The sequence below is a fragment of the Phyllostomus discolor genome, chromosome X (assembly GCF_004126475.2).
Source record: "Phyllostomus discolor isolate MPI-MPIP mPhyDis1 chromosome X, mPhyDis1.pri.v3, whole genome shotgun sequence".
In the NCBI taxonomy this organism is placed as follows: Eukaryota; Metazoa; Chordata; class Mammalia; order Chiroptera; family Phyllostomidae; genus Phyllostomus; species Phyllostomus discolor.
Genome location: NC_050198.1, coordinates 49,155,383 through 49,182,393, shown reverse-complemented (window position 1 = coordinate 49,182,393; position 27,011 = coordinate 49,155,383). Strand labels below are relative to the sequence as shown.

General features: G+C 40.9%; 1 protein-coding gene across 5 annotated transcripts in view; it reads right to left on the bottom strand.

Moving 5' to 3' along the window:
* The window catches only part of AMOT (angiomotin), a 65,569-nt gene extending 39,161 nt beyond the window's left edge, over window positions 1-26,408 (bottom strand). Inside the window, exons 1-6 of one of the 5 annotated variants that reach the window (XM_036017053.1) lie at window positions 26,318-26,408; window positions 25,457-25,659; window positions 17,739-17,813; window positions 10,981-11,128; window positions 8,150-9,083; window positions 574-1,057 (exon numbers count right to left, since the gene is read on the bottom strand). In XM_036017053.1, coding sequence (XP_035872946.1) covers window positions 574-1,057; window positions 8,150-9,021 — 1,356 coding nt within the window. In that variant the 5' untranslated portion in view covers window positions 9,022-9,083; window positions 10,981-11,128; window positions 17,739-17,813; window positions 25,457-25,659; window positions 26,318-26,408. Of the gene's footprint in view, window positions 1-573; window positions 1,058-8,149; window positions 9,084-10,980; window positions 11,129-13,903; window positions 13,991-17,738; window positions 17,814-25,456; window positions 25,901-26,317 lie in introns of those variants that run through there. The other 4 variants (XM_036017052.1, XM_036017051.1, XM_036017054.1 and 1 more) reach the window with 4 other exon arrangements.
* Window positions 26,409-27,011: the final 603 nt, after the last annotated feature.

Below are 27,011 nucleotides of genomic sequence, written 5' to 3'. Positions count from 1 at the left end.
TAAACTGAAAGGAAGGACCAAAGCAAAAAGGAGGATAAGGAAGGGAGTGTTGAAAAAGTTACCACGGGAACTCGCACTAGGAAAAGTGCTCTAAGCCCTTTGCAGAAAGAGGCAGGGAGGATCTAACTTCAGTGGTGAGATATTTCTAGGAACTATGGTTTTATATTTACAATTCAAATTCAGTGTTTGGAAAAATACAATCAAGACAAAAGTCTTTACACTAGCGGGTCCTTTATCTACACAGATATCACCAGTGTTCTCAACCTATGAAGATGCTTCTTTACCTACTAGAATTCTAAAACAATCAATTAAGTTTACTCAAGGCTATGGTGTTTGGGAAAACTGTACAAATATGTTTTTTTTTCCTCCCATAAATGTTAAATGTTACTTCTCCCAGAAAGGCGAGCAGAGGCATATTCCAAAATTTGATCCATATCTAATCTTCAGCTATAAGAATCCTGAAGACCTGCCCATAAGTCTGCAGGTACCCACAAATAGAGACTTTTACATCGATATTAAACATGTAAGATTTAAAGGAGACTCTCTAACATCCCAACACGAGGAGGGGCTCACCTTCTGCAGTCTTGCCACCTTCTCATAGCATCCTTCCAACTCCTGACGCAAGTTTCGGTTCTCATCTGAGAGGATCTCAACCATCTGCTGGGCTCTGGAAACAATGGCAAAAGGGTCTGCTGGCATTGGCTGATAAGAAGCAGAAGACTGCTGAGCCCTAGGCATAGCTGAATAGGCTTCTGCTGGCTGCTGCTGGTGATGGTGGTGGTGGTGTTGCTGCTGTTGCTGTTGACTCAGGCCCGGCTGAGTGAGACGGTAATGATCACCCTGGTGAGCCTGATTAGGAAGGAAATGTTGCTGCGGCTTAGGTAGGTGAGCTGAGTGGTCTCCTTGGTTTGGGATCAATGGATGTTGGGCAGGAGATAATCTAGTGGATGGTGGAGACTGCAGCAAGGACAAGGAACCCCCAGACGTGAGGGAAGAAGTAGGGCTGTGAGGCTGAGAGTTCCTGGCTGACAGCGTCAATGAGATGTCCTGTATTGGCCTGTAAAACATGGAGGGCATGCTAAGGTTAAGCTATCTCTGAAGGTACTGGAGGAGAAAGGCACAAGAAAGTCAGATGAAGAGGCTTCCAGTACCCCCAGGACACCTGCAACATGAAGAGCGGGCAGTGTTAGACTAGGACTATGGGATCTCTGCCAAGACCTCTATAATCCTTTCCAGGCCTGACCTTCTGTGACTGCCTAACAGACAGGAATGTCATCCCATGGAAGACTGAACCAGATGATCTTCAAAGGTTGCTTTGTGAAAATCAAAGTGATGTATGCCTATGCACTTGGTGCTCAAGTTGAGGGATTTTAAATGTCTTCTACAAGGTAATTTTTTTCACCTCATTTTAAAGTAAACCTTTTCTGACATGCTACATGTGCTCTGGTACACATAAATAATCAAATTTAGAAAATGTGTTCCACTTGTCCAGAAGGAAATAGCAAAAAGTAATCAAAACCACCCCCCCTTTCTTGCTATATGCAAGTCTCTTTGATAATAAACATTTCCACAAAAAATTACTTGAGGATATGTAGATTCTTATTAGAGATACCAAATAATTGTTATTGATTATAGTTATTAATAGTTGGCTGATGTCTACTAGTAGTAATAATACCATGGCTTTGAGGGGATTATATGCAATATTATTATACAATTTTTGATGTACTGAATAACAAACTATAAGAACTGGAAAGGCCTCAATGAAATGATTTATGCCAACTCTGTCATTGGACAGAGGGAGAAACAGAGGTCCAGAAAGGGGAAATGACCTGTCAAATACTACAGTGAGTTAGTGGTATGCCAGAGTAGAACCCTTGTTTCCCAATTCCCATTTCCAGTGTCCATCCACTACCATAATATATGGATTTTCACACACTGATGTTCAGATTGCCAGCCTATTGCTTATAGAAAGTTACAGAAAGAGAACCTTGGTACATTGTTTAATGTAGTTCTCCCGTTTTTATACCTAACACCGTACTACTAGCCATTAAGAGAAACAATCAGAGTATATGAATGGATCACTTCCATCATCACCACTACCAGGAAGAATATCTGTCAATATATACTGATGACAAAAAGCTTATACACCCCACCCCAAGCATGACCAGTGAACCTCATACTCCCACATCCTGTGGATGCTTGTACTGTAGTTGATATATGTCCATCCAGGGAAGACAGTTGGCTACAGGCATGGGATTTGGATCCCAACAGAGTTTAAATATCATTTCTACTGCTAACTAGCTGTGTAACATCGCTCAAGTTATTTTATTTGCAAGAGCCTATTTCATTCCTGAGGTTGCAAATGAATGACAAAAATACTGGGCTCTTCTCATTTTGGAGCTGAACAGGAATTACGAAGAGTCTCTTATCTACCTCTCAGTGAGATTGGTTGACCCTGTTAGTGATTTTACTCGTGGGATATCCATTTAATCTTTACACTAAATTGCAAAATTCATGGTGAAACCAGGACAAGTCACCAGAAGCAAATAACTTTTAACTGATATTCTGGATGTTAAAGCACATCCCTCCCATACATATTCCAATTATCATTATTGTTCATTTATATATTCCCTACAAAAGATCCTCACTATTAGGACTTTTTATAGCTACAAAATCATTCCAAACACTTGCTAATGGATACCCAATTACCTGGATGTTCAACAGAGCCCTCAAACCTGCTCAAGCCCTAGATTCTGTCTCTTAGCCCCATCAATGCCTCTGGTGTCCCCACATTTTTTAAATTTCATACATGTCACTATAAAGAATTACTGAGTTTTGAAAAGGGCATGAGAACTATTTGTGGATAGAAAAAGTTACATGGTTCTCATGATTACAACTGGAAAGTTACTACCTTTACATAACCTTTTTCCAAGAACTCAAAGCACTCATCCAATCAAAAGCCTGGGAGCTGTTTGCAAACTTATTTGGGGAAGAGTCTTTCTCCATTTTCCATACTGTGGATCCTTAGTTTCCTTAAAGGTAAAATTGACTATGTGCTCTTCTTTTTCTTCAAGGAAAAGCTAATATTATATATAATAATTATTATAATTGTATGATATTATATATAATATAAATCACTTTCAAAGGTAATTTTAGTTTTGGGAAAAGCCAGAAGTCGCAGGGTGCCAAGTCTGGGCTATAGGGCGGCTGAGTCACCTGGGTGATTTGATGTTTCACCAAAGAACTCTGCACAAGACATAATGCTTGAGCAGGTGCATTGTTGTGATGAAGCTATCAATCACCAGTTGTCCATAGCCGTGGTCTTCTGAATCATCTGAATAGTTTCTGCAGGGGAATATTCAAGCTTAACACAAAATTTGATGTAGATCTGTTGCTCTACTTACTCAGTCATTTTGAATGCAATAGCCACGCAGTACACATGCTCACTTAATAGCATCTACCACCCCCACTGACTGGTACAGTGAAGTTGTCATTGTTCACACATGTCCATTCCAGTTCACTCTTCTTGGCTGATTGGTTACATCGTGTCACAGAAACTCTTCTCCTTATATTAAAATGGCTAGACTTTTTCTGGATGGAGATTCTCCCTAGAGGTAAATATAATGTCCCAGGATTTATTGGGGCTTTTGAATATGTTGGGCAGAAAACAGGAGCTTACATTTCATGGTCTCCAATATAGTCCTCAAAATTTCAAAATTTAAGGGAAAAAATGACCATATTAACCTTCATCTTCATTGTCAGAATTTGAAAACCCAAGGCCTGGGAGATGTTCTCTTTTAAAGACTGAATGCCCAGTTCTGAATGGGCTTCCTCCCCACCCTCTCCAGCTCCCTTGGGCCCCAGGAGCAACCTAGGCCTCTCCTTCAAACAAATGGGCCACTGGTCTCCCTCCTGCCTGGATGCTGAATGGACCCTCCATGCACTGAAAAGTTCACAGCCTCCTGGAGAAGACCACAAAATCTGTGAAAAGAGGCATTCAGAGTCAAATAAGCCCAGGACTGCAGTGGCCCTGGCCATGACTCTAGGCACTGCCTAAGAGATAAGTGGAGTAAAGGTAGCTACCCCTCAGTTTCCCCAGGCTGGAAAAGGAAGCAGACTTCAGTGCACCATGGTGCTGGGAAAACCAAGAGAGTCCATCCCTGGCAGGTTTGCAAACATGAAGCAAGGCTTGGGCAGTTGCAAAGGAAGAGAAAGCCCTCCAGGCAACGAACTCCCTCTGGGATCTAGCATCCACACACCACGAAAAAGCAGAACCACATTAACTCTTGTGAAGTTCCTACTTAGAGGAGAGAACTAAAAAATGGCAAGGGTAGGGGAGAGCTGGGGGGTGTCAGAGGAAGTAAAAATACACTCAAGATTAAGTAATAAGAGTAACAGCAATAATAAAGGTGGTAGCTGGGTTAGTAGCACACTCCCCAGCACAGCAGCATGAATTCCTGCCCACTGGCATATTAACCAGGAACAAGCCTCCAGCAGACAATAGAATCATATGATCCCATGGAAGCCCTGAGCTTCCTCCCTGCCCCTTCTCTCCCTTCATCTCGCCCGTTCTTAAGACAACATGGGTCCCTAGTGCTCTGCAGAAAAGGGAAAAGGGCATACATGCAGGACTGAGGCCAATGGCCAAAATCAGCATCCCCCCAGAGAGGGGAGAACTCCCTCCAAGACATAGACAGCTTACAGAGACACAAAGGGATAGCAGAGGTAAGTCCACTGAGTTGACCTAGCACCTTCCATCCTGCTACCTCACTGACTGGAGGCCCCCACATCCCCAGCCATGCAATCACCCACCCCCCACACACATACTACATACTCCTGGCCCACATGTGTACAAGCCCTCACACTCTCACCAGAGCAGGTGCCACCAACAGCCTGGAACCCAATTTAGTCTCCCTACAGAAATTGGGCCTTTTCCAGGCTCTGAGATGGTAAATATGTGAATCCAGGAGAGGGCCGCAAATTTTTTATTGTTTCTCTTGCACAGCCAGCTCTTCTCTGAACTGCAGGGTTAGGTTACCCTTAGATTCCACTAAACAAGGATTTCAAGAAACCTCAGATCTGGGCATGATTTCAACAACTGAAAGGAGGTGGCTGTTTTACAAACAGAAAAGACTTAATTTTTAAAGGCAGTTGATAAATGTATAAATCCCAAAAATAGGCTCAGCAATTAAAAAGCCAAAGATTCAGAAAACGTTTAACTCTTCACATGGCTTGCTTGGCCTGGTTTGCTATCTGGACATCTGAGCATTCAGGATATTTATTTTTTAAGTGGGAAGGAGGGCATATGGAAGATGAAGTAATAAAAATGTTGTTTATAACCTTTTGTTCATTTTAACAGCAAATCTCTAACATTTCACTGTACCTTGAAAGGCAAACAAAAGTTTTTTTGAACAGCACTTTGTTCAAAGAGCTTGCTTTGCATCCATATCTGTAATTTGTGGATTAAGAACTAAGAATGTAGGCCCTGGCTGGTGTGGTGCAGTGGATTGAGCGCTGCTGGACTGTGAAGCAAGGGGTCACCAATTTGATTCCCAATCAGGGTACATGCCTAGGTTGCAGGCCAGATCCCCAGTGGGGGTGGGGCATGTGAGAGGCAACCACATATTGATGTTTCTCTCTCTCTCTTTCTCTCTCCCTTCCCCTCTCTCTAAAAATAAATAACATATCTTTAAAAATTAAAAAAATAAAAACAACTAAAAATTTAGTCTTCTAATTATTTGGTGCTAGCAGCAGTTACTTGGAAAGGTACTCACAAACCTATTAAAGGAAATAAGGAGGACAAACGTATCACCACTTAAAAGTGTACATTCTGGAATGCAATTCAACTACCTCCCCTTGCCAGTTATTTGTAAATAGGTTTCACTCCCTTGTCCCATGCCCTGCAAACATTTTATTGCCAGAATTTGTCTGATGTAGACCCAAACTTCACACAGAGCATCTTTTAAGTTTGAATATTCATCAAGCATATCAAGCACCCTGTTCCTTTCCCACAGAGAAAAAGAAAAACTTTTAAATCAAAGCTGTGTATTAAAATACTGCTCAAGAGAGAGTAATCAGCATGGGCTCTACTGCTTTTGGGGATAGAAAAATAGAGCCACAGATAATGTATGAGGGAAGAGAAAATGCAGTATCTTCCTGTAAAATAGATGCAGCTAAATTTCTCTGGTGGTTTAATCAGTATGGGAAGAAAAAAAAATCCCTTTTTGGGTTCATTATTATTTATTTGGGTAGATCAAAGGACTTTTCCATCTAGCTTTAAACACTGTGGGAGCCATTTCAGATCATGAACAATACTGGTGAATGAGTTCTGAAAATAGCTTTCCTGGGAAGGGGGGCCATGTGCTGAGTGGGGCTTTGGATTCTGCTCCACACCCCAACCAACACACTCCCCTCCCACAAGGCAACAGACATCAGCCCATACACATACAGTAGGTAGGGAGTCCCATAGATTCTTCCATACTAATGGGAAGAACAAAACAAAAAAACCAGCTTCATTGACATTTTCCTGGCTTGGACAAGTTTCCACTAAACTAAGCGATCCAAGAGACCAACCTCTCCCTGGGTCTTCCGTTTCATTGGGCAGGTGGGAATTAGGTTCTTGCTCTCATTTAAACTGGAATGACCCTGTCTATTACCCCATTTCCTGTTCCAAGCCACTTATCAGAACTTAGGCTCCTGCTCTTTGAAAGCTGCACAGAGAAGGTTGAAAAAGGGTTAGGAAATGAACCTGAATTAAGGAAAAAATATCCTAAACTGGAAAAGTTAGGGGTGGAACCCAAAGTGAATTGCCTCTAGCTAAAAAGTTGGATCTGGACGGAGAAAATGATGAAACACCAGGAAATGCAGAGGCATGATCTTACCTGACCTCTACTCCACCCTCATAACTGCCTTGTCTCCTGAGTCACCCAGTGAAGAACTTCAAGCCAAGAGGCTTTTCCCCAAAGGAATGAGAAGGAGACAGGAGGCAAAGAGACATCAAAGAGATAACAGGTCTAGTCTAGGAGTCCCTTATAGATAAGGCCACCCTAGGTCCAGGCAGTTCAAATCTCATGGCTGCCCATAATTACCCATGGTAACAGAGCAGGAATACCACATGACTTCCATCTTTGTTCCCCATGGTTGAAACATTCCCTCTGTCCCATATGCTGACATACTACTGATCACAGACATGGTCCCAATAGTAACAATAGGAACAATGAATGAAACAATGGAATCTAAGGTCTGGTTGATACAGTTGGCCCTTAAATAAATCAGAAGTATACATGAATAGGCAAAAGTAGGTTTACAGTTGTAATACAACTAAATAATACAATAATTAATAAATAATAATACAAAAACAAACTCCATCTTTCACATACTCACAGCTATAAGCCTACTTGTGCCCACTCCTATATTTAAGAAGAACTAAATATACGGAACAGTACAGTACTCCTGAACTAACAGCAAGTGGTACAAAAGTCTTGGGTGTATTTTGCCTTCTATATTTTAGCATACAACCAAAATTTCTATATAATATGATGTAAATTTAAATTAGATATCTAAAAACATAATAGGCAACTAACAAAGTCTCTACAAAAGAAAGATGAAGCAATGCAGACTTCATAAACTAAAAGGAAGTACAAGACAAGTTGACAAGTTACATTCTGAACCTACATATGTATAGTTTCCCCACAGTAATATCTGGGTGTTTGTTTGGTGCTTAAAAGAACCACAGTAATTCTTCAGAAAGATGTGTTCACAAAAAAATATGTGATGAGAGCTTTGCAGAGGCAAATAAGTAGAAGTGAATTTGCTTCTGCTCCTAAAGGAAGGGCTTAGTAAGTCACAAGATGGAACATTGACCCTTCTTTCAATATCCTAAGAGATGAAACAGCAAACACAGCTGCTGAAATCATCCACTAGGCAGTTGAGGCCATACTCAACCTATAAAGTTCAGGGAATGTTAATGCAGTGCTAATTATGGACAGAAATTCAGGTTGGCAGTAAATTTATTAAGTCAGGGGCCAGCCATGCATTGCAGAGTCTGTCATCCCAAACCCCTGCCCATTCCTTCCCTTCAGATTCCTAACACACAGCAGACGCTGGTTGGGGAGGAGGTGAGAAAATTATACAAAGAGAACTCTCTTACCTGGCTGCTCCATACTCAGGAGGATGCTGATACCTCATCAGTTGTCCCTCTGTTCTCCCTGGCTGGTTCAAACGATGTTCACTATAGAAGTGCCCTGGCTCTTGGGGCTTACACACTACAGACTGGGGTAGCATGCCCTTGAAGGGATACTCTGGTGGGGGTCCTCGGTGTTCCATGCCCTTCAGGCTATGCTGACTTGGAGGCAGCCCTTGAGTCTTGTAGAAATCACTGGAACTTGTGGGACTCTTGTAGATGTCATTGGGTTGTGGTGGGGCTAGGGGAGTGCTGGTAACAGGTGGATGGGCCTTAACTCCACTGGTGGCCAGAGACATCTGCATTAGTCGTTCACTCAAAGAGCGGACATGTCCTTGCTTAAGGTCTCTGAGTCCTTCATCTTGGTGCATCTTCCCAGGATGAAGCCGCTGAACTGATGGGCGTCCCTCAGTCCTCATCTTCTGGTTGGTGACTCCAGTGACATAAAAAGCGGCTCCAACACTGGCATGCTGTTGGCCACGAAAGTACTGGGACTGGACTTTGGCTTCTTCATAGGTTGGGAGTTCTTCATTATTTTGCATACGAGGGGAGAGCTGCTTCTCCATGATAATGTTTTCTGACTGGATTTCCTGCCCCTGGGGTTCTTGTCTAGCAGGATGTGCCACAAGCTGTTGGTGGTGATCCTGGGAACTCAACACATCATTCTGAGGACATGGGTTCCCACTGCCACTGGGGAAAGGAGGGCCATTTCCTGTGGCTTGCTGGTGTATGGCAAGCAGGTTGCGATTCTCACTAGGATTGCCATAGCGAAGCTGCTCTTGTAGCAGACGCTGCAACACTGTGGTTCCTCCACTTGGCTGTTCTTCAGAATTTCTCATCTCTATTGCTGGTGGTGCCTTGTGAAGAGAGAGGGAAATTGGGCACCTGGGCTGCCCTTGACCTAGGAAGGGGAAACAGGAAGCTTAACACCCAGTTGATGGATAAATCATTCCTCTAAAGGGGAAGAAAATGGGTATTTGGGGTGAGGATTCCATTGCAGATACAGAAAATTGAATCTAGAATTAATAGATTAATTATTTGTGACTCTTGACTCTAGCATTGATATGATGAGGAACTTGGAGGCATAAGCAACTTTGTTTCCTGTTTCACTTTTAGCATGGGTTAAATGTTCAATCTTGACTTAACTCCTGAGAGGACTGGGAAAGCCTGGAGCAGTCAAGTAGAGTAATCATAGAAAACAAATTCCCTAGGTCCTTGCTTACAAGGCTTATCTCTCTGTATTCTATTTAAATAAAAAAAAAAATATCCAACTCTTATGGCTGAGGCAGTGGAGGCAGGACAGTTGAGAGAAGTTACCTCATAGACAGGATCTGTAAAGCAGTTCAGCATGTAAAGGAAGTTATAAAATCCTAAATAATAAGCAATATAAATAAAAAGTGGAGAGAGCTTGGCTTGCATCAGATAGAAATGATCCCTGCTTAATGAAAATAATTTTCTCTGATCTCATAAAGCTCTGAAACACACACACACACACACAAATCTTTTTTGTACTGTCCATTTTGGATGCTCCTTGGCTTAGTAAGAAAAGGGCTTGGGACAATCGTTATTGACAAAGTTTCTCTTTCAGCCAGTTTGGGATGTTGTTATTGGGTAGGATGAGTTTAGAGGGAAAACCCTCTTTCATTTGAACTGTGACTCTGACAGTATTTAGAAACTGAAACATAAGAAGGTCGTCCTTTTGGAAAGGGTATAATTATAATATCCTTTCCCTACCACTAATTTTTCTTAAGGAAGTAATGTGGATTGAGTGAAACATAGTAGTAAGACAACTCAAAATTCAAATTCTAAGCATGCCGTGGTTTTACAGGATAACCCAAACAATTGATTCCTCCTTTATTGTCTTTTGTCCCCACACCTGAAGATTAGTAGAGGTGACCTCTCACTCTGTCTCTCTCTCCCTCTGTATGGTAGGTATATTAGTACACACAAACTCATTACAAGCTCAAAAAGTCTTTGGACACAATCTGTGTCTCACATTATGTACTGCAATTTCACATTACTATTCAATAATGATACTTTCACTCTAAGAATCTTAAGTAGTATTGGATAATGGACATGATGTCACACAAAAAGTCACAGTAAAGGTCAACCTAACCCACCTTCAGGTTCCTAGATCAGAATTCTGGAACTTTGATTCCAAGGCCCTGGTTTCTATATTAAATAGCCTCCAGTCTCTCTGGAAACATGAACCCCTTTCTTTTAATGTTACAGGGAAAGAGTGACCCAGAAGATGTATATAGTAGATGGAGAGAAGTCATCTGCTCTCCTTTCACACTTCTTGCATGCTTACTGCTACCTACTTTCCAATTATTGGGCAGAGTAGTTTGACCCCACAGTTAACCTTCCAAAGGCCCCTTTTAAGTCTCATTAATCCAATTTTGGGGGAAGTGTACACCAAGGGTTTGAGCAACCTGCAGTAGAGTTCTCTTTCCCTCCCTCCCAGTGACTCATTCAAACTCCTGTATTTAAACTATCAGATTGGGAATTTCTGATAGGCTGACAAGTATGACATATATATCTCTTTTGATGTCTAAAAACTGGAAAGATGACTACCAAACCACTTTTCCTTGCTCACACAGTGGAAACAGGAGTATGTATGGTTACACAAAAATCACTTATAAACCCCTCCTGCAAGGCAGGAAAATCCAGACACTGAGCTGCCCCAGACCCTGAAGGAAGTACAATACCCCCTCCCATTCCACACCCACCCCACCCTGCATGCACACAGGCATGAACACACACACAGGCAGACATGCACATACACCAATGATCCATACCTATTTCTGCTTTCTTTTAGGCGTAAAGCCTTGATCAGGATAGGGAATTCTTGCTTATGAGCAGCTCCAGAAACCGCAACAGCAGATTACCTCTCCCCTAACACTCAGGTTCACGTTAAGCGCCGCCAAAGTCCAACCAGTGGTTACTCTGAAATGTTCAGGAAGGGGAGGAAGGAGAAATAAAAATGTTGTTTCCATTTTGCCACCAATGGCCAACAGTTAAACAAACCAGTCCTTCCAAGGGAATAACTTGTCTTCCCATGTGCTTATCTTTTATATGAGTGGCAGGGTCCATTTCCACCAGGACAAACAGGAGCCTCACTATCCAGCAGTGTGTTCAGGAGATTGGCCAGTCTTCAGGAGGTGGAAATGTGCAGGTCTGAGACTTGAAAGTTTGCTCTTTCTAGCCTCACAGCCACAAAAAAGCTGCTGCTTCATTTCTGAGTTGGATTGACGGGTGATGACAGAAGCCACAACCACTGTGACCTTTAGGGTGCAACCTTTTAACTGCTATCAGTGGTAGGACAGGTGAGTGAAGCTTACTGCCCCACATCCTAGAAGGAAAGGCAGTCATCAAAAGGTAGGTTTTTGGTCAAAGATAAATGCTCAGTGGAACTCCTGATTCAACTGCTACAGCCTCAGATGGGCAGAAGCATCCCCAAACTCCTTTTTAACCAAGTCATTAAGTATCTATTGCATACTGGCTATTCCAGACATATGCCAGTCTCATGCTAAACTCAATGAGGAATACAAAAGACACATAACATATAGTTCCTGCCCTCACAGAGCTTACAATCTGATCAATGGACCATTCATTCTTACTGGAGTAGCAAAGGCAACTACCCTTCTCAATGCATTAGGAGAAACCCTTGTCCTTCAAGAGGATGCCCCCACTTGCTTTCTCAGCACTTGCACAGCCCTAGTATCTCTGCAAAAGGAAAAGACTAGATTCACACTATAGAGATTAGTTACAAACACTGACCAGATATGGATTTGAGATAGTTCTCAGTTCTAAATACCATTTTGTCCCTCAGAAAAGGCCTGCAGGTCCCACCAAAATGTTTATCAGGCATTTGTGTTTAGGTGGTGTTCACACGATCCACATACTGATTTTCTGTCCTGGCTTATCTGTGACTCACACTTATCACTTAAAGGAAAGACTTTAATCTGCACCAGAGACACCATTTGTGGAGCAAGGCAATGCAAACAAAGCACACATGCATCTCTGTATTTTGAGAGCATGTCCAAAACATCCAAATTTTTAAAAAATCCACAAAACCACACAGTCATTAATTTAACATTATTTCCTTGCAACATTGCCAAAAATAAACTGAACAGATACAGAGTGAGCAAACACGGAAATCTATCTTTCCACCTTGTTTCAGCCCAATGTGTAATCACAGTCAAAAGCAAAACAGTCTCTAATCTGCAAGGTAATTATTTGGGGGTGTCTTCCCTAATTTCAAAGAGAGGAAGTTGTAATTGAAATCAAAGCTGGACTGTTGACACAGCTATGGCAAATAACCACTGTGCTTCTATTGTCCAATTCTGAACACAAGTTGTCTTTTTTTTTTCAACTAAAACATGCAGAAAACAGCCCAAGTCTTTTAAACTAGAACCCCTGGATAAAAACCACCATATAATTCTTTGCCAGTACTATTTAGGTTCTTCATGTTAATCTTGACGGGCTTGCTCCTGACCAAGAAAACTTTACTTGTCCAAAGTCTTACTCTCTTCCCTTAATTTTATCCTCTCTCTTTCATATCCTTTTGAAAACCCAAATAATTTTATGTCAGTCAGACACAGACCATCCCTCCCCATTACCACACCCCCTGGCCTTTTTTGTTTCTGTTTAAAAGAGGAAAAGAACTTAGCCTAAGGAAAAAAAAAGCTTTGATTTCTCTCCAGTTTGCTGATGTTTTTTCTTAAAGAACTTACGTTAGTCTACACATTAAGAGTAACATAAAAAGGAAGACACTACCCCATTTATTTAATAGAGAAATGAAAGGAAAATATTCCTGTTCTCATGTGCAAGAACTAAAGTGGTATGAACTCTGCAACCTTTAATCTGCCCACAGCTTTAATCACAGCAACTGCTAGGGGTCTGACATCATCTTCAATCAGTAAAATAACCTTGCTTTTCCTGCACACACTATTTCTGAGGATATTTGATAGAGGAAGATAGGATATCCATGGTTTTCTCTGTAAAAGTGCAATTTGAGTCTATATATTCAATAGTTCTGTAATAATAACAGGGCAGCAAGGCCCAACTAAATTCTCACTTCATTTGCATTCATTGGCCTCTTCCAGTATACCTGGGAGATTGAGCCAAAACACATTAGTGAGAGCCCAAAGTTTTCCAAGCCAACTCCCAGAAAATCAACATTACAAGGTGGCCAGGGCAGACCCAATTTCTACCCTTCAAATAAATTTTGAAATATGCCTATAAGACCTTCTCTCTACCCATTCTATCTTCTCCTCCTATTCTGCCCCCATCCCACACTCCACCAACCAGGATGAAGAATCTAAGTCTAGGAAACCTGTTTCTCTGCAAAATCTTGGTCAACTTGTTCAAACAACTTTACTTCCAGCTAAATTGAAAGAAGCCAGTTCAAAGTTTTCCCTATATCTGCATGTATGTACATGTGCATAACACACACACACGCACACATGCACAAACTTCCCACACAAAAAGAGAGGCAAAATGGCCCACTGAATTCTCTCACGTTCTCTGAGATTGGTCCATATTGTGGCCTGAAATGTCTAGGGAACAGCTTTCCCAACAGTCTTGTAACTCAAGATACTAATTCACTTCCTTTGAGAACTAAAATACAATGACAATCTACAGGTTATCCCTAAACTTTCAGTGGGTAATGGGCAGGCAGTATAAATACCATGGTTAAGAGCCCAGGCCCAGAGTTACCCTGTCCAAGTTGAAATACTGGATCTATGGCTAACTAACAGACCTCATATGTGTCTCTTGATGTCCTCAAGTCTCAAATTTCACCATCTGCAATATAGGGATAATGGTGCTTATATCTCATAAGGTTTTTATAAAGATGAAATCAGGTGATCCCTGTAAAGTGTAAACACAGAGCTTGGTACATAGTAAAGGCTCAATAAAAGTTAGCTGTTAATATTATTATTTCAATGTGGCTTTTTTCCCTAGAAGGCTGCAGCAATTTTATAAAGTAAGGTTGTTTTTGTAAAACCTTTATTTGCAACTCAGCCTGTATGCAGAGGTTCTTCAGTCAGTGGATGTACAAACAAGAAAAACTTTTGGGAGACCATCCAGTGGTCTGACCCCCTCTTTTTATAAGTGAAGACACTAGAGCTTAAAAGCGGTCAGAGCTAGGGCTAGAATACAGGTTTTATTATTCATAGCAGAATAGTACTTCCACTAAAATACAGGGTCTGGCACAATTAATGTCCCTTTTTTATTACAAATTTTTATTACAAAATCATATAAACATGTAATTATGTAACAAACAATATCACACTCAAGCACAACATGACATTTTAGGTGAAATGTTCAAATTGTTGTCCATGTTGTGTGAGAGATTCACATACCCTACCAACTACACTTAAGCAAGTTTTACTTCTGCCAGACCCTGGTTATTATATAGTATATTAGCTTACACATTAGAGATGCTTAATAAATATTTATTAAATTGAATTGACTCTAGTTTTAAGAGACTATGACCTGGCTTAATGATACCACCAATTTTTCAATTCAACTGGAAGTAAAATGACAATGGCAGTGGGATAAATCCAAATAGGTAAGAGGGATGTATTTAGTAAAAAGTATGGCAGCAGAAGCACCTTACACAGTCTCTCCTTTTTAGATGAAGATATACAGATAGGTCAGGGAGTAACAGGAATCTCCACTGATCAATGTTTCCAGGCCCCTGTTCTAGGTCTTGTCAATATAACAACTTGGTCCTTACTCTTACTTATGTCTAACACTAGCTTAAGTAAAAGCTTTGGGTCAGCCCCATCTCTTTGCTCCTATCTCTACCTCAATCTAGATTAGGTTAGAAATTTGTTTTAAGAACCACAGTAAGGCCTTTGCACTTCCAAATCTTACTGAGAATCAGTGTCACTTATCTGTTTCTGAGATGGCAACTTAAAGGTATGCTCAATTTGATCCCAGTTTTATTTTTCTGTATTATAAAGCAATTAAGTTATCATGTTAAAAGTCAACAAAATTGATTAACCCTAAAATGTATACTACTGGGTGACCAGAAAAATACTGTTGCCACCAGCCCTCCACCTCTCTCCACACACATCAGTCCCAAGGGAGGAATAAATAGAACAAGCTATCACATTCCATTTCTTCTTGCCTCAGGAAGAGTATAAGCAGTCCACAAAATCAGATGGAGCATAAACTGAGAAAAGTTTCAGAATATACCTAGAAGCTGTCTGCTTTACCAATATCCTCTCTTCAATGGCATACTACCCACTTTTATTTTTACCTTATTTTATAAGTAATATATGCACAATATACAAATACTTATAACAAAGAAAAATCACTCACAATCTTAACAACTAAACCCAAACATTGTTAACACAGAATATTTCCTTTAGCTTTTTTCTTTGTGTATTTGTGTTTTTGCAAAGCAATGAAATATGAATGTACATATAACTTGGGATCCTACATTTCACTTTATTATAAGCACCTTCTGCATGTTGGGGCATGAAGTTCATAACAAACATTGCAATGACTGTGTAATAGTCTGTTAAATGAGTGTATCAAGATTCACTTACCTATTTTCCAATTATTCAGACATTTAAATTCCTTTTAATTTTGTTCTAATCTAAATAAAGTTACAAAAACATCTTTGTGATTTAGTCTTTTTCAATATTTTGGATTGTTTCCTAATGATAAAATCCTAAAACTAAAATTAATGAGTCAAGAAGCATGAATGTTTTTTACCCACTAAAAAAGTAAACAGACTAAAAACCCATTAAACCCACTAAAAAAGTAAAACTAGCATAACACCAAAGCCCCATGAAATCTTCCCTTCACTTAATGAAAAGTTATCTTCCTCCCATTTCTCCACCACAGCAAAGCAGGAGTCCCAGGAAGGAAAAGAGCCAAGAGAACCAGTGTAGTAGTATCCCAGTGGCTTTCAAAATGGCAGAGTGGAATGTGGGCTCCCTTGTGAATCCAGCTGGCATGCACTTGTCCCAAATTGCCACCCAGCCAAGAAGCTAATTAGTAAAAGCATCAGGTGGGTAAGAACAGGTTCATGGCCTCTCCTTTTGAAGAGGCCTGTAATGGTTTATCTCATGTTTCATTTTTGCCTTTGGAATGAATGATCTGACAGTCAGCTTGAAGGCATTCATTCAGTTCTATTGACCCAACCTGCTAAATTCTCAGAATTAAATTGGTTAGTTTTCAGATACCAATATTCAATATATTTCAAAGGACAATGTGCTATATAGATCTAAGCATACATAACCAATGAGCCTGTGTACCTCTGTTTTCAGCCACAGTTAAAGGAGGCACATTTAAGGTCAGCACAATTTAATATTATATGGCTAAGTGGCACCTGTCTTAAATGGTCAATGTGTTATAGACAGAGGTTTGTTTATTTGCACACTCAACCATAAAAGTCATCTAGTCCTAAGGCAAGGGAGGAAACAGGCCAGAGATGCCTTAGCAAGAGCAGACACAACAGGCATTTCTTCCCCAGGCTGCTTAGTGAGAATTCTCTGAATAGGATAGTGCTTTCCACCTTCTCCTCTAAGGTTTTTCCCTAGTCCTCCTCCATCATCCCCCTGTTCCCAACTACACTCAACATGGAAAACTAATTCTCTCTCCTCAGTGTTTCTACTGGACTTTATATACATCTCTATTAGGGCACTTATCATACCTTATTTTCTACAAACATTTATCAAGCACTTAACTATAGCCAGACACTGTATAGGCCCTAGGGTGGATTTTAAAAAGAGAAATAACACAGAGTCCAGTCCTCAAGGAGCTCCAAGTCAAGCAGTGGGGCAGGATCCAACAGGAAACCAGAGGTATAAGCAGATTGCTCTGGCAACACAGAGGACCCTGCAAAAACTCTGAGCCACCTAAGCAAAGCTTCGCAGAGGAAAAGACCTATGAGCTGAGTAAGAGACATGGAATCTGATAACCAACTTGAGGTTGGGGAACATGGAAAGGAAGGCATCAAACATAGGTTGAGATATATTTTGGAGAGTGATTAGCATATGAATAACAGCTAAGGTCAAAGAGTGGGCTGGACCACATAGAGCAGGAACAGAATGGAACCAAAGATGAATCTAGGTTGGGACCCTGAAAATAAGTGACCACATGTTAGGTACTTTGCAAGTGTCAGAGTGAGAGAGAAATCCTTTTATTTACCCATGGCTCTCCCCCTGCACCCCTTCCCCTTATACCTTCTATCTAGACCTTGGGATATACTGCTCCAGGAATGAAAGTCCCTAGTTGGAATACAGAAAGGAAAAAGAAGTTAATTTTTGTCCTTTAAGCTTCTAAGTACCCAGGCAGAAATCACTGTAATAGTTTGATCCAGAAATGAAGTTGCTAGACTACAAGATCTTAGAAAGCATGGGCTAAGTGCAAGTTTTTACCGTCATTCCTAACAGCCAGAACTTTACTTGGTAGATAAAATATGCTTAATAATTGCATATTGAGTAAATAACAACTTCCCAAAGACTTTGCTAGAGTCGACAGAAGAAAAGGAATGAAAGTCAGAGAATAGCAATAACAATAATACCATTACCTTTATTTTCTCAGTCTTTCTTCTAAGACGAAATTTCTTTCACTTCTGTTATCTCATGTGTCCTTCGCAGCAGCTCTGTGAGGAAATAAAGGCAGATGTGATTAATTTGATTTTACAACTGCCAAAGCTTAGGTCCAGGGCAGATAGCTAATGATAACTAATTTGACCAAGGTTTCACCACAGCTCACTGGTGGGGCCAGAATAAGAATCCAGGTCTTGTGACTTCCTGCCCTGTGCTGGCTTATTAGACACAAACCTCTACAGAATTGACTCTCCAGTATTTAAGAGGACAGTTCACCAGATAAATTCATTAGGAAAATAGATTTCCTCCAGACTCCAACAGTACCATGAACAAGTTAGTGGACTGCACCTAGAAGAAAATTTCCCCTTACCAACACTGCAACAGGTAAATATAATTTGCAGCGGTTCTCCTCTAACATAATTGGGAGTTCCCTGTTTTGCTGTACCCCTTTAGAAGGGAGCCCCATCTGCCTTCAGTCTGTTTTTTTGTGGCTGAGTGGGGCTCAGGTGCTGACTACAGGTGTGGAATCCAGCAGGTGCAGGGACAGGAGCCAACGTTTCATATCTTCATACCAAAGGGCCTGAGTCATTCCCCAAAGTCAGCCCTCCTCACCCTGACTTGCAAGCCATAAGAACCTGCCTTGACTGAGTTGCCATTGCAAGCAAAACTAAATCGAGACCCTGCTTTCCCAGGAAAGACTAGAGTAAAATCAATTAAACTACAAGTAATATAACTCAGCCAAATTGACCACTCTCCAAAACTTTAGTGCAGACATATGCTGCAGGTAAAGTGTCAGGGGATATATGTACAGAATGACTGACTCTTACTATTTTGGGGGGAAGTGAGTATCACAGCATACCACATTACATATTTAGCTGAGCACTTATTCTATTTCAAATGGCCCTGAAACCTCAGGATCAAGCATTCATTCACTTTAAAAAGGTGGAGTACAAAAGAAATAACATGCTAGGAATCCTGTGCTCCAGTTCCCATCACTCTCCTTCAGGCTGCCAAGGGATAACTACTGGCCTACTCACAAAGAGTACTGTGTCAGAAAAGTCATCACATTGACCTAATGGAAGCCTAACTGAGAGCTCAAGGCAAATAAAATGTTCTTGGGAGTAAAGGGGTATCATCAGAATTTTTTTAGGTCCAAAAATTGTTTGCTTTAAAAAAAATTTGCCTCTCCCAAATGCATACACACAGAGCAAACACGAACTGAAGAAAAAAATGTTATCTTAATAAAACGGTTTGTTGTCATTTGTCATATTTCTCCATTTCATACAGAAAACTCAAATTAATAAGCTTTGGTTTACAGTCCATGCTCAAGAAAGTAAACCTGGCTACTAAACTGAAATGTGATCATAGTATATAAACAGATTGAAACAAAAATCTGAACTAAAAACATAATGTAATAATGAAAAATTAGATTTCTTCATATAGGTAATTTCCCCCACCTGTGATTTTATCTCAGGTTCCTATCACAAGAGAAAAAGTGTTATTAATTCAATACAAACACATGGCTCTTAAAAACAACCCAAATGATTAAGTAACATACTAATTAGCTTCCTAACAGGGAAGGTTTTAATTGAACTATTCTATAATAACCTTCATCAAAGTTTCCAGGGCAACTTCACAAAAGGATGTCAAACCTGACCCATATTTTTATGCCCTTAAAAATAATTCTCAATGCACAGAAACACACAAAAAAGCTTGTTTCTTTTCAATGCTGTTAACACTCAGGCTACTAAATTTTCTGATGTCAGCAATCCCCTTCCCACAAATATTCCAAGTATGCACAACCGTCATTCTCCTTTCAATTATGTGGTTTCTCTGTTCCTTTACTGATTGAGTCCAGGCCTCTCAGATAATGAGAATCATGTGCAGGGAAAATGTGCTCTTAAAAAACACATACATCAGTTTAATCTTCATTATGATGGGAGGGGAAATCATTTGTTCATATCAAAATGATCAAAATGTAAAGGTTGCTATGAGTTATACAAAGAAAAAAAAAGACTGGTATCATTGCCTAAACTTGGGGGGCAGTTATTGTGATCTGAAGCAACACCAATACAAATAAGAGAGACCCCCCCAAAACACACCCTTTCCAGCTTGGCCACATTCATATTTAATGTTATCTTAATGTTGCTTTGGGGGGTATTTAAGTCCTGACATACACATGGAAATGAGCCACAAATTGTACAGCAAGCATAAATATTCCATTATTAATAAAAGCCAGCTGCATATAAAACACAATGGCTGGGTTTCAGTTACTGGCTATCATCAGTATGTGTTGTGTCACAAGCAAATATTACTCAAAACTTTCTCCTTTAAAACACACACACACTTACATGCAGATAGACACACAGAAATTTGCTTTACTCTTTTTAATCTTCTGGAAGAGCTGTGAAGAACTCATTAAACTTTATGGCACATTCCAACTAATGTCTCTTTTGTAAGATATCTTTAATCACCTTGGGAGATGTCAGAGTCCTCTTACTAGAACTTCAACTTACCCCATGGAATGAAATGTTTAATTATTTTAAGAACCAAGAGGGTCAATAATACCAATAACGGTACAACCAATTATAGTCAATAAGGCAATGAAGCAAAGGACACTGTAAGAGAGCAAATCTTATTGAAAGTCAACACCTGCTCAGGACCCTATAATAAGCGTGTTGTGCCATCATGCAAACGCCTTTCTTCCAATGACCTCAAAGCTTGTGCCCAATATGAAGCATGCCTGAACACCTCTGTGAAGTATTAATATCCTTACTTCCCAGAAGGGTAACTGAAACTCAGAGTAGCTAATTCATTTACCCTGGCTCACATGGAAAATCAGAGAGGGTTGGGCAGAGAAACCAGATGCTAGCTTCAAGTCACACAGTGTAATGATATTTCATGAAGTGAGGGCAATAGTGAAAGTGACTTTACAAATGTGAAGGACAATAGATAGAGTTGAAAATCTCTATCTATTTAATTGTCTCAAAAAGTAGATTTTCAGAAATTATCTTAGGAGATATTGGCAAATATATCCATTTGCATTTCCCCATGAATACATATCATAAAAAATGTTCCTGTACTGAATTTGGTACTAAGTACTAAAAATCCATACTTCATCTTCCTACTCTAATTAAAGAAGTTTAATCCAATTTATGATAAACCACTGGTTTCCAAAAATGAGTCCATCAAAAAATTGAAGATCGTATGTATAACTTTACTATCAAAGGAAAATTAAAGGACCCTGTAACTAAACTTGCACTATATGGTGAATGTCTCAAACAAAGAACCCATTTAAAGTGTGTTATCTTACTACACCTACATCTCTATTTAATTGTCTACAATCCTTTGTTTCCTTACTACTGTTTTGTGCAACTTAAATGTATTGTTTTCAAAGCTGTAAAATCTTTGTGTGTTCTTGCTTTGCTTTTCTCATTTGGGAGATTTCATAGTCTACGCAAATTTGTACCCTCTTGATGGGACATCATGCTACAGTGATTTGAGGCTCATTGTTAGTGATTTAGACAAAGCAAACTGAACCCTCGTTTGCTTTTTGCTTAAAAAGAACGATGGAGGAGTGATGGCAGGTGAAGAAAGTATAATTAATAGCCCTGCTAGCTGCATGATCACACCTAGTTTCTCCTGGCATTCGAGAAACAAACATGCGATTTTTCATGTAAATTCAGCCAGGTTCTGACTTCAGGCCTCCACACAGGTTTACAAAGGTAAGTCTTAGGTGGGCACCTATTTAAAAGCAACAGTGGACATTTCTATGACTATGTAAAATTCACATAAGTTCAGAAACAAGGACTGAAAGGAACTAGAAAAAAATGAAAGCAGGTGATCTGTTAGATGATGGCATTCTTGACAAAGTTTTGGGCAGGGTCTTAGGTTTTTAATTAGATATGTTGTTAAAATAAAAAACGGAATGCATTTATATTGATGATATCATTCCAGACTTTTACAAAATATCCATATGACATGACTGTATTTCTTACAATCGTTGCACCCCATTCTAGTAGGAATCATTCATATTCACACCAGAAACCGAGGCCTAGGAAGAGAACCATAAACTCCTGAGAACTGGTTCTCAAAATCACCCTGCCCAACCCTCACAATTCACAGAGGAAGAAATTTGCTAAGGGTAGTAAACTGAATGGCTTCTTAAATTTAAGTTGCTGTTACTTACCTAAAGCAATTTTCTGTGTCCTTGGGTTAGTCAAATACAACAACAGAAATTAAAATATTTCACGTATATGGCGTAGACCTTCCCATTATTTCAGTTACAAAAATCTGTGAAATCTGATTTATTTCCAGAAAGTCATACTAGATCCCTTCTATAAGTGGTTGTAGGCTAGGACTAAATGTGGCCAGCATTATTACAGGCCAAAATGATTCAGACAATTAATTCCATCCCATGCAACAAAAATGTTTCAAAGGACAACTAATGAATGGCCTTACTTAATTCAAACAAAATCATTACAACAAAATTCTAATGTCTCCTGTTCTGCAATACAGGTTTCTGGGAAGGCTCAGTTACAGTGAATTTTTATATATCAACTAATAGCTCAAAGGCACTAAATAGGAAAGCTACTTCTTTCAAAGAAACCTGTAGTGATTATTTTATAAAGCAAATTACCTCCTATTTTCCATTTTTTAAGACCAGATTTTGTGTTGTGAGTGGACAGGGCAACTTGCCTCCTTTCTCTGGTTTAAAATGGTTCCAAAACCCACCACAAAGCAGAGTAATACAGTATAAACAGTCTGTTTATTGCACTCTTTGTTCCTTAGATCGAACCCTTGACTTGGGGGTAGGAGCCTAAAATTTAGACCCAAGTCTACAAAAGGCAACAAGGAATAAAGAAGTAAGCAAGACTGAAGACATCATCTCAGAGTAGTAAACCAACAACAAAAATTTCTGGGGACCAGAAATCCATGGAGCACAATTCTAAACAAGTTGGTTTAGCCCCAAGCTAATTAACTTGTCAAGCAGATCTTCAAACCCACTGAATCCATGGGGATAAAAAGGTGATATACTAGGAGATCTGGTAACATTTACCAATTTACTATCCTAAAAGGCTTGGGCATGGACACACATACCTCTCTCCACCCTTTCAGTGGTTTTAAGCTGGGTTTAATGGGTACAAAGGACAATGTCTTCCAGACTGTCCCTAAAAATAGGCTGTTCTTATGCATTCCAAATGCTCAGCCCACATGGAGGAAGCTACCTGGCCATAGGCATTTCCAAAGAGGGAATATATCCTCTATTCCTCCTCATTGGTAAACACCCCCACAACCAACAAAACAAAAGAACTTCTAATTATCCCGAGAATGTAGGAGAAAGAAAAAAGAAATCTTAAAAGGGAAGTAGAAGAGTGTGAAAAACTCGTCTCCAAATGGAAAAAAAACACATTAAAAAGCTGTATCAAAGGAAGAAAGGGGGATGGGGGAAGACTGCTTAATTACAAAGACACCCTTTTAAAGAAGGCACAGGCCCTGAGAGAGCTTTAGGAGAGGCGAAGAAGCAGATGTACCTACTTAGAATTCTGGCACTCAGTGGGACCTCAAGGTCATAGTATCTATCCCTCTGCTTTCTGAATAGATTGTTCTTAAGGCATTCTAGAAAGACTCTGATTCATTCTTTACAAAACTTCAGATAAAGTAACTCCACAAGAATCCTTGGTTGTCCATCAGTCTAATAAATCCTATTTCATAAACCAGAAATGCGATTTCAATTTCCAAATTCGAAAGAGTACTGAATATGATTTTAAAATTCCCTCCTAAAAACTTTTAAATAAGTAAACAGATACACAGATTTCACATAAAAACTCTATATACAAGCATGGTCAAACATTTACTTCATATCGAGAATATTGAAGTTAGGAAAAGCACTTTCAATTTTAGAGACCCAGTTTTTTTCAAAGAAAGAAGTATCTTAAAATGAAGTATGATGTAGGGCCACAGACAGTCTATAAATGACACAGCATGAACCCATACAAAATAGTTGGAACCTGAGTTATCATCTGTAAATAGATGCAACTACTTTACAACCACCTGGCTATTAAAATGTCCCAGGACAGTTATAAAATATAGTTTGGTCCGGCCAACTTATCCCTCTCAGCTGATGTGAAACATGATAGCCTTTAAAATTGTCACCCTGTAAGGTTCCTTCTCTCCCTTCCTGCTTTCCTTTCCCCCATTAAAATCAACCAATGAAATTACTTTAAGATATAAGTCAATAATTTGTTCCCAAATAAGCAATGAGGTTGTAAACATCTTGGTAACAGGTCTTTGAACACCACCATTCTTGTAAGTCTGCCGTGCTTGCCCAATTGGAGATAGGTGAAAGATGGGTGAAGATTTATTCCCCATCCAAAATGGCATCTCAAATTACTCTTAGCTGCTAAATGAGGGTGCTGAAAGGTCTAACTGAGGTGGCTTCAGAAAGGTTGGCTTGAGAAAGTAGTATTCACAAGCCTAGCTCAAGAAGACTTAAATAACCTTAGTCCTCCATTATTGAAGATTATGGTGATTATCTTCCTCTCTGAATGGGAGAAGAGGGTTATATTTAAAAAAAGTTTTACAGCCCTGGCTGGCGTAGCTCAGTGGATTGAGCGCGGGCTGGGAACCAACATGTCCCAGGTTCCATTCCCAGCCAGGGTACATTCCTAGGTTGCAAGCCATAACCCCCAGCAACCGCACATTGATGTTTTTCTCTCTCTCTCCCTCTCCCTCTCCCTCTCCCTCCCTCCCTTCCCTCCCTAAAAATAAATAAATAAAATCTTTAAAAAAAAAAGTTTTACAATGCCTCCCAACTTCCACTCTTCATAGTGGGGCAGAAGGAAGAGAGAAGAACAAATTAGACACTCCAAGGTGTCAGAAAATTCTTTCTAAAATACGTGCTAGATATTAGAAATGCTGTTTCTCACAAACTTTCCCTTTCCTCTCTCATTTGATTGTATTTCATCCTTTACTGCAAATTATTATTATATTACTAGTAGTAATTTACCAGGGATTGCTCACAATCTACAAAGACTGTCACTTTCCCTTCTCTTCATTTTCATATATGGACAAATACATGTTGCTGTTGAAGCACCAACATAGTGACCTAGGCTTGGGACCCTGAAGACACCTGCATAATCCCACAAAACTAATCACTAACATATAAGGCAGATAAGAGGCAACCTCACACACACACACACACACACACACACACGAGTGTTATTATTGTAGACTACTCCCAGACTTCAAGACTTCAAGAATTCAGGGCCCTCAGGGGATGGAAGTGTGAGCCCCCACCCCAGCCCCAAGCATTTAGGAGGAATGCATCTAGCAATCTGAGATAAGCACGGGCTTCCCTGCTAAGCTAAATGTAGATTTCAAGTTCCCTCAAGTTTTTAATTTCTTTTGTGCTTCACAACCTCAAGACCTACCTTCCTACAAGAACCCCAGGAGGCAAGAAAGTACCAAGTTGTGACACCCACTAGCATCTCCATAGGACGGGAAAGGGGCACCCATTTTTAACCAATTTAACTTGCTGCACATCTCGGAAAACTCATGACCAGCTGCTAAGAAAATATAAAACATGGGTATCCCCACACGCTTGTAGATCGACTCACACCGAGGGCATGGTCAAGTTCATGCCACCATGGATCCTGCCCCAGTTCCCCACAAAAATTAACCACGAGTCTCCTACCCCTGAAGGCAACGAAGACAAGGTGACGACTCTCGTTCAAGTGGCTTCGTTCCAGGGCCAAAGGCCAGGGATGAGCAGGGGGGAAGCCCCAACACCCGGCTGCTCCTCTCCTCGCTGCTCTCTACAGGCTCTCCTTGGTGGCGGTGGACAGGCAGGATACCGGGCAGGAGGGTGGGGCAGCGGATGGTAGGAGGCAAGACAGACTGGAGGTGGGAGTGAAAGGGGCAGTGAGAACCCAGAGAAGATGAAGCGAAAGAGAGAGGAGATGAAGGAATAAATCAGGGACAACCAGCTAGGGGAGTCAGAAATCTCCTCGGAAGGAAGGGGCGTGACTGCGAGGAAGGCAGCTCCAGGGCAAAGGATAGGAGGTAGGGAAGGGGAAGGAATGGGTGGCTTTTCTTTAAGCGGTGAGCGGCTAGAACCGCCCAGGAGCAAGAGGCTGGGTGAGGGTGGGGGGGGGGTGTCGGGAGGATGGACTATGGTAGGGGGCGGAGTAGAGGGCGGGGACTAAAGGGAGGGAGCCTACCTCGACCCTGGAGCAAGGGGGGCGGTGGGTTAGAGGGGAAGGAAGAGAGGCGGGGCCAGAGGGCGGGGGAAGTGTCAAACGAATGAACGGCGGGGTCCCGCCCCTTCGGCGAAAGCTCCGGGTCCTCGCTCTTACCCTATTAACGTGGCACCATTCGGTTACAGTCTACATGAGGACTGGCTGGAAGGAAGGAAAGGGTTTTGCAAGACAACAATAATAATCTACAGCAACAGCGCAGCAGAGTCGCGTGGGAGAGCCAGTACAGCTCCTCACCCCACAGCAGGAGAAAGGGAAAAAAATAGAAATGCTGAAAAGTCGCTTCTCACAAAGCTTACTTAAAATATGCGGAAAGGCGCAGCACTCCGCTCGTTTGTTTTCCTTCCCCTCTTGCTTCCTATTGCCAGCAAGCCCCCACCCAGGTCGCAGCACTGGAAGACACCCTCTTTTCTTCCTCCCCACCCCCACGTACCCACCCCCCTCCCAGTGGCGGCCGCGCTAGCGTCAAGGACGGCGTGGGAGGAACTCTGGGGAGTCTCCGCCTCTTGGAAGGGCTTGACGTCCGACCTGGGTGCAGCAAGCGAAGTGTAAGCCCCACCCACCATTTTTTGCAACTACCGGTTGGTGAAGCCTGGCCTAGGATTTGCTTGCAATTGGTCGCGTACGCCATCGATCCAATCCTTTTTTCCCACCCGCCCTCAAAATTAATGAAACGAAACAAGAGGCTATTGTCTAGCTCTCCGGTCTCCCCCAGCTACAGCTGAGAAGAAAAAGATGAGGTGCTTGACTTCTCAGAATCCTAAGAGAGTGTGTTGGCCGGCTCCAGTACACCCTATGGCATTGTCCTGCCCTCTGGGAATAGGTGAACTTTCGTTTCGCTTTTATTCATTAAGCCATGAGGAGGGTAAAGTATGTGAAGTGTCATCACGTTTCCTTACAGCGAAAAAAATGATACTGCTTAAGAACACAAGATTAAGAACATCATCCTGGGACACTGAAAATCAACCATTTTACATGTGGGAAATGCAAGCA